This window comes from Ochotona princeps, chromosome X, assembly GCF_030435755.1.
Source record: "Ochotona princeps isolate mOchPri1 chromosome X, mOchPri1.hap1, whole genome shotgun sequence".
Classification (NCBI taxonomy): domain Eukaryota; kingdom Metazoa; phylum Chordata; class Mammalia; order Lagomorpha; family Ochotonidae; genus Ochotona; species Ochotona princeps.
In genome coordinates, this window is record NC_080865.1 from 17,951,581 (window position 1) to 17,971,556 (window position 19,976).

The following is a 19,976-nucleotide window of genomic DNA, read 5'->3' on the forward strand; positions in this document are numbered from 1 at the left end:
CTTAGCATAAATCACACTCACAGAATGAATTTACATAAATTTGTTCTATGTATTACCTTGTCTGACTTGTCAGCCTGAAGGTAACAACAGATTCCTTAAATAAACCAATTCCTCTAATGTTAATAACGTCGTCCACATCAGGATCAGTAGCAATCAGCATTATGGGAAACTTCCAAATTCCTTGTGTTAAGCATTCAATTTTCAATGTGATATGAGCCCTTGAACACAAAAGATTTTAATGGGTGCTACAGAAAATCAAGCAAAGGGTACAAAGATAGTAAATTCCTATCTAAGTTCAAAATGTAAGCAAATCCTACGGTTCCAGCAAAAATAACAGAACATTTAATTCTTAAGAAAATTTAGTTGATAATTACATTTCACAAATGATTTTGCTTTATAGTTTATGTTATCATTCTTCCTTTGAGGCAATTGCTTTTCAGGTATCATCCAATCTACTCAAAGTTACTTTCATAAAAAACACAAAACATACAAATAAAAAAGATTTGTTTAGTTATTTGAAAGGCAGAGTTACACAGAGAGACACAGAAACAATATCTCCCACCCTGTGATTCCTTCCAAAATGCTGGCAACCACCAGTGTGGTGCTGGGCCAGGCCGAAGCTAGGAGCTTCTTAAGTCTCCCACAAGGGTGCAGTGGGTCATCTTTCGCTGCTTCTCCAGGCACAATAACAGGAAGTTGGATTGGAAGTGGAGCAGCTGGGAATTGAATTGGCATTTATAGGAAACACTGACATGGTGGGTGGTTGCTTAACCCACTATGCCACATCATCCAAAATTTCTGTAGAACATCACAGTTCTTAAGAAGTGGTAGGCAAATGGACCCAAGTATTATGTTAACAGATATTTTGAGAGATTTTCAGAAGGAAGCACTGGCAGAAAGTGTGGTCAACTCTTTCTTTACATAGATAAATTACATTTTCTGTGAAAACCTGAAAACCCCATGTAATTGCCTTAAGTTGAAGCATTTAAAAATGAAATGATTGACAAAGATCAGATGCATCTTTGCAGAAAAGCATGTGACTGACCAGCAACTGTGGTAAGAAAGTTAATAGAGACAGGCTTTCAAAGCATTTGGCTATGATGAAAAGTGGATAAATACAGCAATAGCTGCAACTGAAAAATAACTTTTTATATGTTTGCTTACTTAGGATGGAAATCACTCATATGTGTTGTGATTTGGGAGCAATAACCTAAATCAGGATTGAAAAACAAAATATAAACCCTCTTATCAGTAAAGCTGAACAGTTTGGGGAATTATTAACCTCAACTATTTGGGAAGCAGTAAGATGACATTTACCAAATTTGAGAGTTGCAGACAATAAAATAAGCAGCTTCACTACTAGTAACTTCCTTTGGATATATATCTCCAAGATATCAAAAAGCAGCTATATATGAGAATGTCCATCACGGCATTACATACACTATCAAAAAGATTGGGCCACAATTATAAAAATGTTCTTGCAATAGATTTCTGGTAAAAAAAAAAGGGGGGGGGTGTTGCACAGAAACAGTGGAATACTACACAGTATAATTTAGCCAATAATGGCCTGTATATCATACTAAACTGCAAAGATCCAGGAATTGGGTATTATGCCTATCGGGGGATTTGCTTTATGAGAAATCTACATTGCCATCAGAGGGCCTGCATTTTACCCTGGCACCATCTTTTTTTCCAGCATCCTGTGGATGCAAACTTGGAAAGCAGCCGGTAATGGATCCAGTCCCTGCCCACTTACATGACAGAACTGGATTTGAGGAAGGAAGCAATAAATGGGAGCTCTACTTCACTCTCTCTAACTCTCTCTCCTCTCAGTTAAACAAACCTATGGCATATATAATGAAACAGAATTCATAACCTATATTAGAGCATCACATAACACTGAATCTAATTCATACAGCAATGTTGTCATAAATCAGTTTTCTAAATATTCACCAAGAAAGTCTAAATCCACAAAATTCTGAATGAATATAAATTCAGAGGCTATGCCCATATTCAACAATGATTACTTTGCTCCCAATCTGGTTATTTCTGGAAGTTTCTATATCTCCAAATTAATAAGATACTAATAAAGTGTGAAAAATACTAACAAAGATTGTCTGACAGAGTGGTACAGCAAATAAAATTGCTGCCTGCAATGCCAACATCACATAATCACACAAGGATACTGATTCAAGGCCCTGCTCCCCTGTCTGAGTCCCTGCAATCCACAAGGGAGAAATAGATAAAGCTCCTGGGTCTTGATTCATCCTGGCCAATCTATGGATATTTGGGCTATCTGAGGAGTGAACCTATGGACATAAGATATTTCTTTCTATGTTTCAATCTCTCTCTTCGTAACTGACTTTCAAATATTTAATACATCTTTTAAGAAAAGAGAAATACTAAAACAGAAGCAGAAAACTGAAAATGAAAGAAAAGTTCAAAGTGAACAATATCAGCATTTAGAAGGTATTGTTTTGTAGGTTTATTACTGCATCCTGAAAATGAATTTTGTATCTTAGTTATTGGATCACATATTCATTGCCACTTTAAATATGCACAGCTATGTATAAATGCACAGTTGAATTTCAGAAATGATTAAAGCTAGAATACTTTTAATTATGTTCTCTTTGCCAGACTGAATGCTGTATTTTGTGTATGTCAGGTGGTGATTATATTTGTACGCATACCAACAGTTCTGTTTCAGATGTCACATATCATATAAAACTTCTAGGTGCTTAACATACTTCCCCAAAAGCAAATACAAGCTACTAAAAGAGGTTTCTCCAAGGACACCAAAAGCCCACTATTCCCATAGATCCATTATGTCTTACTAACAGGATGTGAACATTATGGTGTTGGGTGGTGAAAACTACTGAGAACAGTTGTAATGTTGGACATAGTCTAAATAGTTTTATCCTTTGAAATGGTTCTGAGAAGTAGCATCAATATGGCATCATGTTGCTAACATATAAGTTGTCTTCAAAGAGTTCATGGAAAGTGCATATTACAAAAAAAAAGTTGAGTGAATATAAAAATCTTCTGCAGAAAAATAAACATCTTTCAATTTTCCCATCAGCTGTGATTCCCCCAAGTACCTAATCAAGTAAATTTTTATTTTCAATATTTTAGACAACAAATTACTCTTATGTTAATATGATATGCTGATAACATTAGGGAGCTCATCAGAATGCTTGAATGCAGTTTGATTTCCAACCATTTGAGCATTTTTTTTTCTCATCAGGATACTTTTCATAGTTTAATATCTAGAACTAATCTAGCTTCAAAGATTGTTATCTGCAATATCAAACAAGAAGTATCAAAATAATGAAATATGGGAATAAAAAGCAACATTATTTGATTCAAATGACCCATAAAATTCTTAAAGAATAGAGAAAGGAAACCATGTTTACCTCAATGGTCTCTTTGGAGCAAATTTCACAGCAAAGAATAATGATATTGTTTCATTCTTGATACTGTAAGATTTCTTGATCAGATGTAAAGACAGACAGGATGTCAAGTTACACTTCATCATTTCAGAATCATATAGAATTTCATACTCAAATTCACGTATTTGAGGCATTTCTAGGAAAATCAAAATGAAAACTTGCTTCAATTTAACTGTGAAATTAAGGATTATGCTATTCATAATGCATTTTTAGGGGATGGATGTGGGAATGCATATATGTGGTTGTAGTTGAGATCTGCATCTATTTTTTTGGCTTATTATAGAAACTTTCAGAGGAATGGTGGTGTCAGAATTAAATTAGAGATTGAGAAGCTACTGTTAGTTTCAGGAGCATCGATGCCTTGTAGATTTATAGCTATGGCTACCAAACAAGTAATTCCATTCATACTAAAGCCCATTTGGTACAAAATGCAGTCAACATATTCAGAGAGAAGAAAAGAGATTAGGAAACTAAGCATATTTTTCAATATATATACACATATATTTTTTCTTTTATAACAAAGTATATTGCTATAAGCTCCTAAGGGAAAATGGGAGAATCATATTTTACATAATTATAATAAATTGTTAGTCTTCATTGTGTTTTAAAACTGATATGATGATGTCTACAATTAACTTGTGAAGTCATACTACCAAGTAAGCAATACATCTTTTGGTATACTTTGAATTTGAAGAAAGTCTATTTAGGTATTTTATGTAGATTGTGTGGTTACAATTTATGCAAGATTTGTACAATTATAAGTTCATTATTTGTGAAAACTAATCTTTATGCTAAACACAGCTCCTAAGTTTTAAAAATCATCCGCTAATTTGACAGCAGAGCTTCCACATGCTGATTTATTTTCAAAATGGTTGTGACCATTGGCCAGAGATGGACCAAGGCAAAATTGGGAGATAGAAATACAATCCTGGTCTCCCACATGTTTGGCAGGAACCCAATCAATTGAATCATTGCCACTACAACCCATGATCTGCAATTATCAGGAAGGTGGGGGTCAGCAGAATGAAGTGTATGTCAAACCAAGGTACTCCAATACAAACCTAACTGGCATCTTAACCACTAGGCCAAATGTCCCCTAACCCACTCATCAATTTTTTTAAGAATGTAGTTGTGTATATTACAATGTTACAGATAAAAATAAATAGAAATTGGAACTACTGTAGCAAATTCATTATTGGAGGCAAAGTCAAATCTTTCCTGGGACACTCTAGAGGAAGTGCTGTCAACAAAATGGTAAACAGGTAGTCCCGGTGCAGTAGCTTAGTAGCTGAATCCTCGCCTGGCATGGGAGCCAGGTCTAATCCTGGCTGCTCCACTTCCTATCCAGCTCTCTGCTTGTGGCCTGGGAAAGCAGTTAAAGATGGCCCAAAGTCTTGGGATCCTGCACCCATGTGGGAGACCTGGAAGAAACTCCTGGCCTCAAATTGGCTCAATTCTGGCCATTGTGGCCACTTGAGGAGTGAACCCTTAGATGGATTTTTCTCTATCTGGTGGTATTGCCTTCTTTCTGTAGAGCTGGTGAATAGGAACTTTAAACTATCATTCCATCACCAATTCCTGAAACATTAACACTTGAAAATACCTTTTGAAAAGTTCCAAAATTCAGCACACACTTTTCAGTGCTGAGAGAAAGTCGCTTAATTCAGGAGTTGTCACATGGGGAACAGAGAGGAAAGCATACATCCAACTTTGTCCTAGGTCTGATTGTATGGTCTGCTCCCAAAGAATCTGCTACATGCTTGTGTGTAGGAGAGGACACCAAGCCTACACTAAGACACATAGTTAAACTGTCAAGAACCAAAAAGAAATATAGAATTTTGAAATATAAAGAGAAAATTGAATCATCACATAAGTGGGCTTCCATAAAACCATGATGTCCCAGCAGAAATTCTGCAGTTTAATAAAAATGGAATAAAATATTTAAAGGGTCAAGAAAAATGACAACCAAAGAACTATATTTGGCAAAACTGATCTTTAAAATTAGAAAGAGGCAAAGACTTTCCGAGACCACACACACACACAAAATCTTGAACTGTAACTACTAGACCTGCTTTATATGAAGTAATACTAATAAAGAGTTCAAATGGAGGGCCCGGCGGCGTGGCCTGGCGGCTAAAGTCCTCACCTTGAACGCCCCGGGATCCCATATGGGCGCCGGTTCTAATCCCGGCAGCTCCACTTCCCATCCAGCTCCCTGCCTGTGGCTTGGGAAAGCAGTTGAGGACGGCCCAATGCATTGGGACCCTGCACCCACGTGGGAGACCTGGAAGAGGTTCCAAGTTCCTGGCTTCAGATCGGCGCGCACCGGCCCGTTGCGGCTCACTTGGGAAGTGAATCATCGGACGGAAGATCTTCCTCTCTGTCTCTCCTCCTCTGTATATCTGACTTTGTAATAAAAATAAATAAATCTTAAAAAAAGAGTTCAAATAGAAATGGAAGGATGCTCAAAAGCAATATGAAAACATTTGAAAGTATATATTTTTGGTAAAAATAAATACATATACAAATGTAGAATAATGTAATACCATATAAATGCACATAAATTATTTTAATCTCAATATAAAAGTTAAAATACAAGGTATTTAGAATAGCTACAGCCAGAAAATTGGTTATTTAATACGCAAGAAAAAGAAGAAATGACTTCTATAGTCAACAAAATAAGGTGTATTTGGGCAAGTAATAAAATAGCTTTTACATACAATGAAGTTCTTATCTGCTCAGAATAGACTGTTTTCTATATTTTGATATGATGATTATTGTGTGTATGTTCTCAATGCAACTTTTGTCAACTGTCTCCCTTTGTCTAAGAATTTTCATGAACTACTGATAAAGAACTACAGATTTCATTTCAACTAAATTTTCTAATTAGGCCCTTATTCATGATTATGGTGAAGATGATTTTTTTCCACACCTGACACCTAAATACACTTCTAAAACAGTTTTTATTATTATTTCTTATATTTATTTATTTTTATTTCAATGTCTGTATTCATGCAGAAACGATTAATTTGAAGGCCTTAATTTAAGTGAGAGTTCTTGTACTAAATGGAAGAATCCAAGCCATACGACTTTGGGCTTTACAATCTTGGACTAGGGACTTGTTACAAGACTGGATTGCCAAAGAAGTGTCATTAGCATCATTGAAAGTGTATGGGCCACTAGGTCTGCATAAAAATATTGCATCACTCAAATATTTAGATATTGGTCAAAGAGGAGAAAACAAAGACACAGATGCAAAAGGAACAGCCAAAGAGATGCTATATTAATAAGGCCAGATGTGAAATCTATTAGCATGTAAACTCAGAACACAAATCTGACCATTATATTAGTAATAATGCAAAAAGCCGACAATCTTTGCAAGATAATTCTACTAAGAGCTGTAGATGAAGAGCTTTGATAGAGTGAATTATTCAGAGAAAACAAATTGAAGGTGGGAAGCAAGCGGGGGTCCAGGAAGCCCAATGACAGATTTATCTGGATTGTTTGTGATGAAAGACAAAATACTACCTGACAGTTTACACCATGCAAAAAAAAAAAAAAAAAAGCAAGATGACTTGCTTAGTGGGAACTGAGATAAGTGTGACACTACAATCAGCAAATCAGACATGATGAAGATAACAGATCAATAAAAAAAGAACTTTTAGGAAAATACCTAAGAAATAAAAGAGGCATGAACTGATAGGCAGTTATACCATAAACCACTTCCAGGTCAGAAGTCACAGAAAATCCCTGAAGTGATCCCCAGAAACCTATAACAAGCATGTGAACCTAAAGTTACTTAGGAAGAAAGAACACAATTTTCAGTCCTGTCCAGATTTATCTTATAGAAGTGGCATTGTAAAGCATAGTCTCAAAATCCAAGTATAGAAATATCCAAGTAGAATAATGCCTTGATTAAAATAGTACAGGTGTATTGTTTTGAACCCCTGTGTCTTGTTAAATTTTTGTCATTTCTGGAGCTGGGTACAATATCTAGCAGCAAATATTCTTGCTACACTGTTGCTGAATGACTAAATATAAATGTCAGCAATCCCAGTTAACTCAAAAGTGTGCGTGATAAATCAAAGTGGAAACAGCAGAGAGGTCTTTGTCTTTTCATTTTATGAGGTTTGGCAGTTCGCTTGGTCTCAAGAAACAGATTTGGTAGAGGTTGATGGGAAGAGAATCTTGAGATTCTTACCTCCTATATATCAAGTTGTCACAGAGATGCCTATTTCCACAAAAGAAGGGAAAATATATAGGAAAAAAATCTCGGCTTCAATATATTTTCATCATGACTTGCCATAGGAGGAGTTTTCAGGAAGAGATGGGGCTAATGTTATGGTTCAACATGTTAATCCTCCATCTTTACGCACTCAGCATCCTATATGGACATTGGTTCATGTCTCAGCTCTCCACTTCCTATCCAGCTCCCTACCTGTGAGCTGAGAAGCCAGCAGAGGATGGCCCAAAGACTTGGGACTCTGAACCCACATGGGAGACCAAGAAGAAGTTCCTAGCTCCTGGCTTCAGATCAGCTCAATTCTGGCTACTTAGGAGTGGACCAGCAGACAGAAGATCTCTGTAGCACGTGCACTCTCTCTCTCCCTCCCTCTCTCTCTCTGTGAATCTGCCATTCCAATAAAATACATAAATCTTTAAAAACATAGTTCCTATATACAAGCATTTTCTTACTTTATGCTTAATGTTACATAACTACCTTCTTAATAAATGTTCAATTGCACAATGCAAAATTGTTAACCTTAGACACAATGATATACAACAGATCCCACAACTTATTTGTCACATGATTAAAATCTTATAATCTTTGAACAAAATCATCCCAATGCCTGCAGTCCCTGGAAATCACTATCAAACTCTGCTTCTATGAGTTTGACTATTTAAAATTCATAACTTAAACAGTATTTTATAATATCAATCTTTCTGTGATTTGACTTATTTCAATTATTATAATATCCTCCAGGTTCACCAGATTGTCACCTATAATGGAAATACCATATTCTTGATTGCTAAATATTGCTCCTTTTCATGTATATACCATATTTTCTTTATCCATTCATCTGTTAATGGGTTAAATTCCCATCAATCTAAATGATTGTTCCCATACCTTGACTATTGTGACTAATGCTGCAGTGAACATTGGAGTGTCTGTGAGATCATGATTTCAACTGCATTGGATAACTACCCAAAATTGGAATTTGGGGTATTTATTTTCAAAGGAGCCTTCATACTGTCTTCCATAGCAGATACACCAATTTACATTCTCAATAAATTTCTGCGTAGTCTTGCCAATACTTTTTTTAAATAACTATGCTGACAGGCGTGAGGTGCTGCCACAGTGTGGTTTGGAATTGTGTTGCCCTGCTGACTAGTGCTTAGAATCAGAAGTGTTTTGGATTTGTGTCTTTATTGCATTTTGCAATATTTTCACTTTTATCATCAGGTATCTTGGGGATGAGACTTAAGTCTAAACACAAATATCATTTATGTTTCATACATAACTAGCTCAACCATACAACCCAAAGGTTACACTATAAAGTATTTTCAGAATGCCTATATCTTGATGTGTGACTATATTACAAGAGGTCAGATGTGAGATTTTCCACTTGACACATCATGTTGGCACTTGAAAAGTTTAAGATTTTGAAGCATTTTAACTGTTGAAATTTTGGATTGGGATGCTTAAACTGTAACATATTTTAAATGGTTTTAATTTATAAAAAATGAGAGTGATTTTACATAAAAACTTAGTATATAATGTAAACATATACAATAAAGCTTACAATACAATTTTTATCTGAGTATTATGTCTATGATACTTTACTTTTGCTTTAAGTAAGTAAACAGACAAAAAAGACTCAGGGTTATATTCCTAAATGTAAACCTAGTAATGACTTCAATCATATTCTTTAATTCAGGAAAAGGATTTCCTTCCTTTGAATGGAAGAGGAGACAACTGTTAGTGTACCTCTTTTGACTGTTGACAGCACCAAAATCTATGTCTTACAAAACCAATAATAAACATAACTGTCATTTTTGTAGTTAATGACTATGTGAAAATAAAAATAACAACCAAGTACTCGTTAAGCACCAACTTGAATACCCTACTGGAAATGAAAAGAGAGATCTTCCTCTAATAGAGCAATCTGCAGTTTGCAATTCCAGGAAACTGAGTTTCCGTTTATTATGATTTTCTTACATCCGTGACCGTGGTTCTCTTACCATGGCAATCTCCACAAAAGTTATACGGCTGTTTCTTTGGAATCACTGAAAATTCCGTCAACTCTGGGGTAGGATCTGGTCCAAAAAAATGACCAGTCAGTGTAACTTCTACAGCGTGTTCCACCTGTTTCTTGGATTGACATTTTATGACAGCTGCAAGACAGAAATTTTTTCAGTTAATTTGACTAATTCTTTTGGCATATGTTGATTTGCCATTGCACCTGGCCTTAATATTCAACTTATACAGATTTACATTTTGAAGCAAACACGGATATTAATGAATATCTTTAAAAAGCATGTGGAAAGATAAATCTATAAGACAAACATTACATTAGAAAAGATTGTATTAGCATATAGAAATTGATTTAAATACTGATGACTATATCAGTAACTGAAGTGGCAATTCCTACCTTATAAAATCTTTCTATTCAATGTAGTGATATCAAGCTCTACTATTATAATATAGTAAATACCTTTGAATACTTTTTGAAAAATAAATTCTGCTAATGGCCTGAGAAAGCTGCAGAGAATAGCCCAAGGCTTTGGGCCTCTATATCCATATGGAAGACCTGGAAGAAGCTCCTGGCTCCTGGCTTCAGACCAACTCTACTCTGGCCATTTCAGCCTTTTGGGGAACGAGACAGCCAATGGATGATATCTCTTCCTCTTTCGCTTTGTCTCTGCTCCTCTCTCTGTAACTCTGATTTTCAAGCAAAAACAATCTTCTAAATAAATAAATAAACTTTGTGCCTTATTCTGTAAAATTGTTTTAAAATATATTCTATGTGATTATGTATTTACATATATCTTAAAATTGTTATTTAAAATATTTAGTTAAAACATTTAAAATTGATTTTTAACTATGTCTAAATTAAAAAATACACCTTTCCATAGGTAAAAATATAATTGCAATGAATCATCTGAAATTAAGATGAAATCAAGTGTTAATAATATACAGCATTAAACATTTATATTCATTTTAATTGTGTTTCTATGTCAAGTGTGTGAAGCCATCACTCATCTTCCAAAACATTAAAATATATCAAATATATGTCAAATATATCATTTATTTATATTTTATATTATTAATTTGAAAGGCAGGACCACAGAAAAAGTCAAAGACACTTTTCATTTTGTGATTCACTCCTCAAATCCTAGCTGTAGTAGGTAGGATTAGGCCAGTCTGAAGTCAAGGGCTAGGAACCCCATGAGGGGCTCCTCATGGGCGGCTAGGAGTACTTGAGCTATAATTTGCTGCCTTAAAGCTGTATTAAAACAGAAGTGGAGGTGATATTTGAACTGGAAACTAAGGTATGGGATGTAAGCATTCCAAGTGGTAGCTAAACCATTACATCACAGCACCTGTCATTTCCAAATACATCAGTTGTTTAACTTTTATCCAGTTAAGAGCAGATAAGTTGTAAATTGAATGTAAAGAAAAAGAGGAATCATAATATTTTAAAAGGCTTCTGAAATGCATCAAGCAATCCATAAACTATATATATGCATTAATACTATATTCCCATACAGTATAAAATTAGGTGAGGTCTTTAGATATGTGTTTTCACAATGCACATCATACTTACAGTATAAAATATGATTGAGTTAATTTATCATAAAATTTATATTTGTTTAATATTTTAGAAAGAATATGCTACATGTAGAATAAAAGCACAGAGTTAGATATAAAATAAAAAGGCTGAATGGCTGAGCGAAATGTACAAACTTTTCCAGTTACAATTAGCTTCAGCCTCAAAGCATTACATTGGAAATTAGAGTGATCAAAATTATAATTAGTATATCATTGGTTTTGTCTTATAAATTCTTGGGAACTTATTGCCCTGGCAATGCAAGTATCACTTAATCACAATGGATTTACATTCCACTGTCTTTTGTGACAAGTAGAGGGTCCTTTTCCAATTATCTGCCCCATTGGACAGCAATAAACAGGAATTCACAAAGAGAAAAAGTGGCTTATAAAATAACAAAAGTATCCTGGGCTTGAGAATAATCTGAGTGACATAAACATGAAAAAGGAATGAAATAATAAACTTTGACAGTGATACAGTTGAGTGAGGAAAAGAGTACATTCTGTCTGATGAGCTATTAAATAAAAAAAATACAGACTGCACAGAAAGTAAACAATATACATTCATAAAACTATACTGCTTGCTTCTCAAGGACATTATAGGGAAAAATAATTATAAGCACAGATTTTATATTAGGGGCAAAATTATTTAATAACCAACACAAGTCCATCTCAAGATACTGAATATTACTACTGGAATATGCTAATTTCACAGAGGTAATTCACAGAACTCACATTTAATTTTAAAATCAAGTAACTACTAAGGAAGAGACTCAAAGGGATATACTCTGAAACTATCTTCACTTTCTTTGAAGAAAAACATGTAACAAACTTACGTTTTAAGGTTACCAGACTTTATTTTAGATTGGGAAAGTCTGTTTTAAACTTTTACTAACGGGAAAAAAGCAAAATTGTGCCTGCAAAAGGCACTGCAACATTCTATCTACTAGGACTCCAACAGAGTAGTGTCTAGGCTTCATTACATCACTTTGATTGAATAACAGCATATTAGAAACTTTAAACAGTTTGGTTCTACGAAAAGTATAAGATCAACTACCTTCTAGAAGGAAGAAAAGAAATGTTTTGACATGTTGTGAAACATTTTGAAGACACTTTAGTATATTTGAAATATTTATGTATGCACAGATTTTTTAATTCAAGAGTAAAAAATACTTCAAGTAAAATAATGAACTTTGTCAGAGATACAGCTGTGTATTTGGATATTTGTTCTAGTTAATATTAAATTACGTAAGGAAATATGTACTTCTGGCTTTCTATTATAACTAATGTATCTAGAGAAGTAATTTATTTGCAAACAAAACTTAGTAGTTTACCCTCTTTCTGAATGTAGTGACAAACTTTATTTCAATGGAAGTCTAATCCTTTTTATTTGCAGAGATTTTCATGGGAAGAAAAAAGAATAAGCACAATTTCAAGGCTTGTTTTAACTCAAATCTTTGGCTCAAAGGAGAGAACCAAAATAGATGCCCATTTGCTATAGCTAGAGATTGGTAGGATTGGAACACTAAATTTCACTGTACGGTTGTCTAAGAGGAAATTCATTTGTTATGCTAATTCTGGGAAGACACTGGGAAAAGTGAAGAACTACAAAAAAAGAGAAAAGAGTGTTTTGAGGGAAGAGAATACACAGAGACTTGAGAAGTCTGGAGCATGTGAAGAAATTGAGAAAAACAAAGCCATTTAAAGGCAGAAGGTTCTGTTGTGTTTAACTCAGAGTAGTAAGTAAATATCCATGAAAAATTCAGTATCTTCTGACTGGTTGTGGAGAATATCATAAAAATTTTGGGTCTAGGACAGTTAAATAAATGAATTAGCAAACTCACATGACAACTCTTAGATGAAACAGAATTAAACAAAAGCTGAAATATGATTAAATGTGAACTCAAAACAAAGGATGTTGGAATCATGTAGCTCTTGCAGATCTAGTGCAGAGCTCGATGGGTAAAGATGTCTGAAGTTAATTTCATTTCAAGTGAGTTGGTATCTGAGTTCACCAACAGGAACAGCTGGAAATAGCTGGGTTTTGTGGAAAAGTTACTGGGATTATGTTTATGTCGCAATACTCTCTAAAGCAGTGATGATCACTGCACTACTTATTTCAACTGGAATTCAAAGTTCATATCCAGGCAAAAAAGAAATAGGATTAGAAGATGCTTAAAGTCCTTTGGACTGTTGGGATTTTCTGATATTAGAATATACCTACCTTGAGGGCCTTTTGGGAATGGCGCCTGTGGAAGTCCGATAATAGGGTACACCCAATGTATATCGGGAATGTCTTCGCTACGTATTACCAAATTTCTAAATAGAAATTAAAATAAGAAGAATGGATAAAAAGATGCTTTATATATTAGCCTTAAATAGTTCATTGTTCATTAATCCAGTAATGTGTTAGTAATATAGTTTAGTTATTTAAATTTTAGTAGAGAAAATGACGTAAAAATGGTTTTTGAAAATGTTGACTTAGCATTTCAAAGGAAACCTTGCAAAATCATCACAAAGAAAGCTATAATAAAATCATCAGAAGTTGTAAGTTAAATTATAAGAATTTTCCCCTATTTTAAAATATTTTTCTTTCTGAGTTTTATTTATTTTTGTTGGAAAGGCAGATTTATAAAGAGAAGGAAAGATAAAGAAAGATTTCTTCCATCTGCTGGTTCACTCCCCAATTGGCCACAAAGGCCAGAGCTGAGCCAATCTGAAGCCAGAAGGCAGGAGCTTCTTCCAGGTCTCCCATGTGGGTGCAAGATCCCAAAGCTTTGGACCATTTTCTATTGCTTTCCCAGGCTACAAGCAGGGATATGGATGGGAAGTGAATCAGCTGGGACATGAGTGGGAGCCCATATGAGATCCTGGCGCATCCAAGGTGGGGATTTAGCCAAGAGGCTATCACTCCTGGCCCCCAAAATATTTCTATTGGTATTTTTTGGTATGACTAAACTGGGGTTAATGACAGTCTTCATAGATTATATTCCAAACAGGACAGGCACAGTGCAAAACAAACAAAATCCCTTGAATTATATTTTTGGAAGCTTTAGTCTGAATCCATCATAAAATACTAGGAGTATAAATCCTATAATATATTTCTGTTTGGGGCTGATGCCATAGTGTAACAGGCAGGCCAAGCTTCTGGTTGCGGTGCCAGCATCCTAAATAAGCACCAGTTAATGTCCCAGCTGCTTCACCTACAGTCTGGCATCTTGCTTCTGGTCTGTGAAATCATCAGAGGATGGGTCAAGTCCTTAGGCTCCTGAACCCACATAAGAGGCCCATAGGAGTCCTGGCTCCTGGCTTTGGATTGGCTCAGCACTGATTACTATGGGCATTTGTGAAATAAACCCGTAGATGGGAGATCTCTTTCTCTGTTTCTCCTCTCTGTTTCTCTGCCTTTCAAATAAAAATAAAACAAATTTAAAATTTTTTGTCATTGTAGAAGATTGTGTTTTTTTAGTAGTAAAATGCAACACAGTGCAAAAAGAGCTTGTTGTACCTGTGACATGAGGAATCATGCAAGACCCTGTAGTTAGAAGGGCTCTGTGCTTATTCATACAATACCATAAATATCTTGAAGTTCTTAGTAAGTTTTGAACAGGGATAATCTCATCCTCATTTTGCATTGGGTCTCAAAATATTTGGACAAACTAGATATGTTTAGTTTCTGCACCAGTATTGAAGTTTGGTTAAACTACAGGTAGGCTGCAAGAGTGCAAATTACCTGCATTCTGGCGGTAGAACAATAGTTCCTAGTCCTGGCAATTTCTCAGAAGGATGCCACATCCATCTGGCACAGTGTCATCACTAGTGAGCACTCAATTCACAAGTCTTTGCCCAAACAAGTTATTCTAGGATGTCCTCTTGATGCTGAGCATTTGTTTTCGTATTCACTTTCTTTTTTCTAGTTAAACAAGAGTTCCTTTCTGTGTCTCTGACCAACATATTGCTAAAGATACTTAGGATTCAACTTTTTGTCACTCAGCAACTAGAATTAGTAATTACATAAATACATATTCATGTACCAAATAAGTTTGACTCCTCTGAACATAGAAAATCCAGTAATTTTTTAGAGTATAAAATCATAAGCCTACTCCTTTTGTAAAAGAAATGTATTACAACAGTGCCAGTCAAAAATGAGATCATTCTCCTTCAATTGTCTTTAATATTACCTTTTGGTGTTTTCATCCAATTCATCAAAATTGTCTATGTGCCAATTTTCTTTATTAGCTCTCATCATTTGAATAATGATCATTGTTTTGTATAATTTCATAGTTTTAGGTACGAAAAACACTGGGATATCTATGGTTCCTCTAGGAGGCAGCGATATTCCTGTAAAACATGCAAAAATAATTTTAAAGTGTAATATAACACAAAATTAGTTTTAACAGCAGAAAATAATCACCTAATTACTGATCATCAAGTGTTCAAAATTGCTTTTGAGAAAGAAATAATACAGTATGCTAAATTATAAGTACATTTCACTATTTTTCCTCAAATATCATCGGCCTTATTGTAAGCTGTGTTTTATCCTGAGGTAAGAATTTTCTCTGGAGGGGACTGGAGAGACTAAAGAAATATTTTTGAGTAGGGCCTGGCGGCTAAAGTCCTCGCCTTGAAAGCCCCGGGATCCCATATGGGCGCCGGTTCTAATCCCGGTAGCTCCACTTCCCATCCAACTCCCTGCTTGTGGCCTGGGAAAGCAATTGAGGACGGACGGCCCAATGCATTGGGACCCTGCACCCGTGTGGGAGACCTGGAAGAGGTTCCTGGTTCCCGGCATCGGATCGGCATAGCACCGGCCCATTGTGGCTCACTTGGGGAGTGAATCATCGGACGGAAGATCTTCCTCTCTGTCTCTCCTCCTCTGTGTATATCTGGCTATAATAAAATGAATAAATCTTTAAAAAAAAAAAGAAATATTTTTGAGTAATAGCTGGTGCTTCCCAGAGCAATGAAAGAACCATAAAACCCATGAGTCTTTTCACATCTTATCACATCTTATAGGGGAGAAGAAAATAGCAATTTTTGTTCTTTAATTTCTTGTTTATTATGTTTTAGACCATAATAGATCCAGGTCCCTGCTTCGTACTGGCAGAATAAACAGTGTTCATTGATTAACTCATCCAAGAAAAAGCCAAAACCAGTTATGTGTGAAAAGAAGGAGCATCTATTTCCAACTGTGAAAAACAGAAGACAAATTGAAAATGTTTCCCAGTGTTCTTTTTTTTTTTTAAAGATTTATTTATTCTTACTGGAAAGGCACATATAGAGAGGGAAGAAGATACAGAGAGAAAGATCTATCTGCTGGTTTTTCATTCCCCAAGTGGCCACAATGGTAGGAGCTGAGCCAATCCAAAGCAAGGAGCCAGGAGTCTCTTCTGGGTCTCCCACGTGGGTGCAGGGTCCCAAGGCTTTGGGTGGTCCTCCACTGCTTTCACAGGTCACAAGGAGGGAGCTGGAAGGGAAGTGGAGCAGCCAGGACACGGACATGAACCCGGCACCATATGGGATCCCGGCACATTCAAGGAGAGGGTATAGCCACTAGGTCTGCATGAATGCTTGGGATGTCTTTTAAACCAATATGTATTTATTTATTTGACAGGGAGAGAGAGAGAGAGAGAGAGAGAGAGAGAGAGAGAGAGAGAGAGAGAGAATGAATGAGAATCTTCCATCCTCTGGTTCACGCCCTGCAACAGTTCATCCTCTGGTTCACAAATGCCTGAGGCATATGACCAGGAACTGGGAACTCCATCTGAGTCTTCCATATGGGTGGCAAGGAGCAAAATCTTTGGAGCATCAACTGATACCTTCCCAAGTACATTAGCAGGGAGCTGTCAGAAGCAAAATATCCAGGACTCAAATCAGGCACTTGGATACAGGATGCTGGAGTGCCAAACAGAGGCGTTGGTTATAATGCCCATCCCTGTAATAGACTGCCTGAATGCTCCTTTCTCACCCTAATATCCTAGTATATATTTTTTTCTTTACAAATTGAAAAAAAATGGCCAAGATTATAAAATTAATGTTAAGAAATTGAATATTTTTCTTGTAAAGTATCTACTTTTTTTTTAAAGATTTATTTTATTTTCATTACGAAGTCAGATATACTGAGAGGAGGAGAGATAGAGAGGAAGTGGAGCTGCCGGGATTAGAATCAGCAGCCATATGGGATTAAGGCGAGGACCTTAGCCACTAGGCCATGCTGCCAAGCCCGTAAAGTATCTACTTTTAATTTCAATTAATGGGTCCAGTTTTGTGGTGCAGTGGGTTAAAATGCCACTTGCAATGCTTCATCCCATATGAAAACCACTCATGTCCCAGCAGTTCCACTTGTGACCCAGGTCCCTGCTAATGATCCTTGGAAGGTAGTGGAAGATTACCAAGTGCTTGGACTTGTACCATCCATGTAGAAGCCCCAGGTGGAATTCTAGGCTCCTGTCTTTGTTCTGACTCATCCATGGCTGTAACTGTAGAGTAAACCAACAGATAAAATAGCTCTCTCATTGTGTGTGTGTGTGTGTGTGTATGTGTGTGTCTATCTCTCTGCATAATTTGTCCATCAAATAAAGGAATAAATATTTTTAAAAGAAAAATTCAATTAAAGTTACTGGCAAGAAATTATGAGATAATGTCATTGACTATGTTTGTTACTATGGATAAAACCATTATATCTTACTGATCCTTTACCATGCCTTTTCCTGTATAGCATATTAAGACAACTTTAAAGCTCTGTTCTATATTTCACTGGCTCTGGGAATCTGGAAAAAGTTAAGCCCTAGGAAGCTGAGAAAATTACTTAAATTTCTACACAAAATTTTTCTCTTATCAAAAGGAAAGCTTACATATTCATAGGCACCAAAATTTTGTTATGGCAAAGCTATATCCAGATAAATCAATTTTCTATAGTATTCTTTTATCTTGTACTATTTTTTCTTTCACATGATCTTTTAGAAGCTATTTAAGCATTATAATAAGTCTGAAAACAAAATAGTGAAGAAAACGAATCTCCTGCTTGCCCGAGCAATGGATTCCAGAAGGTGATGAGAATAGAAGCGCTAAATCAGATACATAATATATATGGTGTGAAGTGAAACAATGAGAGGGTAGAGAATGATGCGGATATTAATGTCAGGTGTTCCTGGAAGTCTTCTCTGACAAGTGGTATCACTTGAGCAGAGTGCCAAAGGAAGTTTGAGAAGCAGCATAGAAATCTAAAGGAGGGCTATTGAGAGATAACAGAGGTGTGAGCCTGGATTTAGAGATGTCCGGGCTGGGGCTATCAGTTTAGAAGTGGATCTCTTACTTGTGACCAAATGAGGTCCTATCGGACGGAATGTGGACAGTTACTAGAAGGAGAGAGGACTGAGCCTAATCTCTAAAGAGCAGGGCTTAATATAGAAATAGAAGAAACAAGGGAGAATTGAGTCTTGAGGGTCAACTGTTTCCAAAACAGTGAGGCATCAACTGTGTCAACTAGAGTTCATGCAGTAAGCAAGATGAGTTGAATACAGATCATTATTGCTGGCAGAGTCTGCTTACTGATAAAATGAAGGAGCAGAATCAGCAGAACAGAGTATAAAGTTGGATTATCCCAGGTTCAAATGACAGTGGTATAAACAGTGAGGGCGAGAAGCCCAGACAGCTTTTCAATTTGTTTGCTATCAAGAAGAATCAGAAAAATGGGATGGTAACTGATGGCATAATGAGAGATAAGAGAGACTTATCTTTTAACATTAGAAGCTATTACAGCATGTATATGCTAATTGGAATAATCCATTGTTTATTATAGAAGACACAGAAGAGAACTAGAAAGCTTCACAAAGTTGAATGAGTGAAAGATTGAGTAAACTAGAGGAGGGCTGGCCTGAAGCGCACAGACAACATTTCCAGTGTAACTCAGGAAAAGGCAAGGCAAATGGACTTAAATAAAATCAGGTTTCTAATGCAATGGTAGAACCAATATGAATCTATTTTGTCTCTAAATTATGAATGAGATAGATAGGAAGATTATCAGATGAGAAAGGGGGAAGAAGTGTTGGATTTCACTAGCAGTCATCAGATTTCAATTCACTCTAGGAAATAACACCGTAGCAAATCTTGCTAAAAGAATACTAGTCCATGAAAAGTTTATCGAACACATTATACCAGTTTATCTCCTTTTCTCTCAACCAAACTAGTGACTCCATCTACTAATAACCTCTTGTAAAGGTCTGGCATTTTGTAACCTCATAAGTATTTGTACTTTGTTTGTCACCATATTAATCTGTATTTCTGGATGCAAGAAATTGCATAAAATGACAGAAGAAATGATACTATTGCTCGTGTTCCATTTTACAAAGCGAGACATTTACAAATTATTTAATGGATTCATTTTTTCACCTTCATAGAAACATTCCATTAGCATAAAGAGGTAAATTCCAGGCTATAGATTTTTTTCCTGAAGAACAGGTATTCAGACATCATTGCATATCAAGAGGTATAGCCTTGTGTTTTACAAGGAAATCACTAGGTTCAGGGAGAGCTACAAAACCCATTTGCTTTACACCATAAATCATAATTACAAATCTATATGATTGGAACCTGAGTTCAGTTGGGTGGAAGATTGGTCATCTGACTTAACAGGAAGGAAAACTTTATTTAAAAATATAAAACCGCACTCAGCTGCCAACATAATTAAATAAGCG

At 35.8% G+C, this 19,976-nt stretch overlaps 1 protein-coding gene across 1 annotated transcript in view; it reads right to left on the reverse strand.

Annotated features, from left to right (window-relative positions):
* CFAP47 (cilia and flagella associated protein 47) overlaps positions 1–19,976 on the reverse strand; it is a 206,610-nt gene that overhangs the window by 12,354 nt on the left and 174,280 nt on the right. Inside the window, exons 58-62 of the mRNA XM_058658984.1 lie at positions 15,462–15,621; positions 13,505–13,599; positions 9,693–9,845; positions 3,414–3,585; positions 57–218 (exon numbers count right to left, since the gene is read on the reverse strand). Of these exons, the coding sequence (XP_058514967.1) occupies positions 57–218; positions 3,414–3,585; positions 9,693–9,845; positions 13,505–13,599; positions 15,462–15,621 (742 nt within the window). The remainder of the gene's footprint in view (positions 1–56; positions 219–3,413; positions 3,586–9,692; positions 9,846–13,504; positions 13,600–15,461; positions 15,622–19,976) is intronic.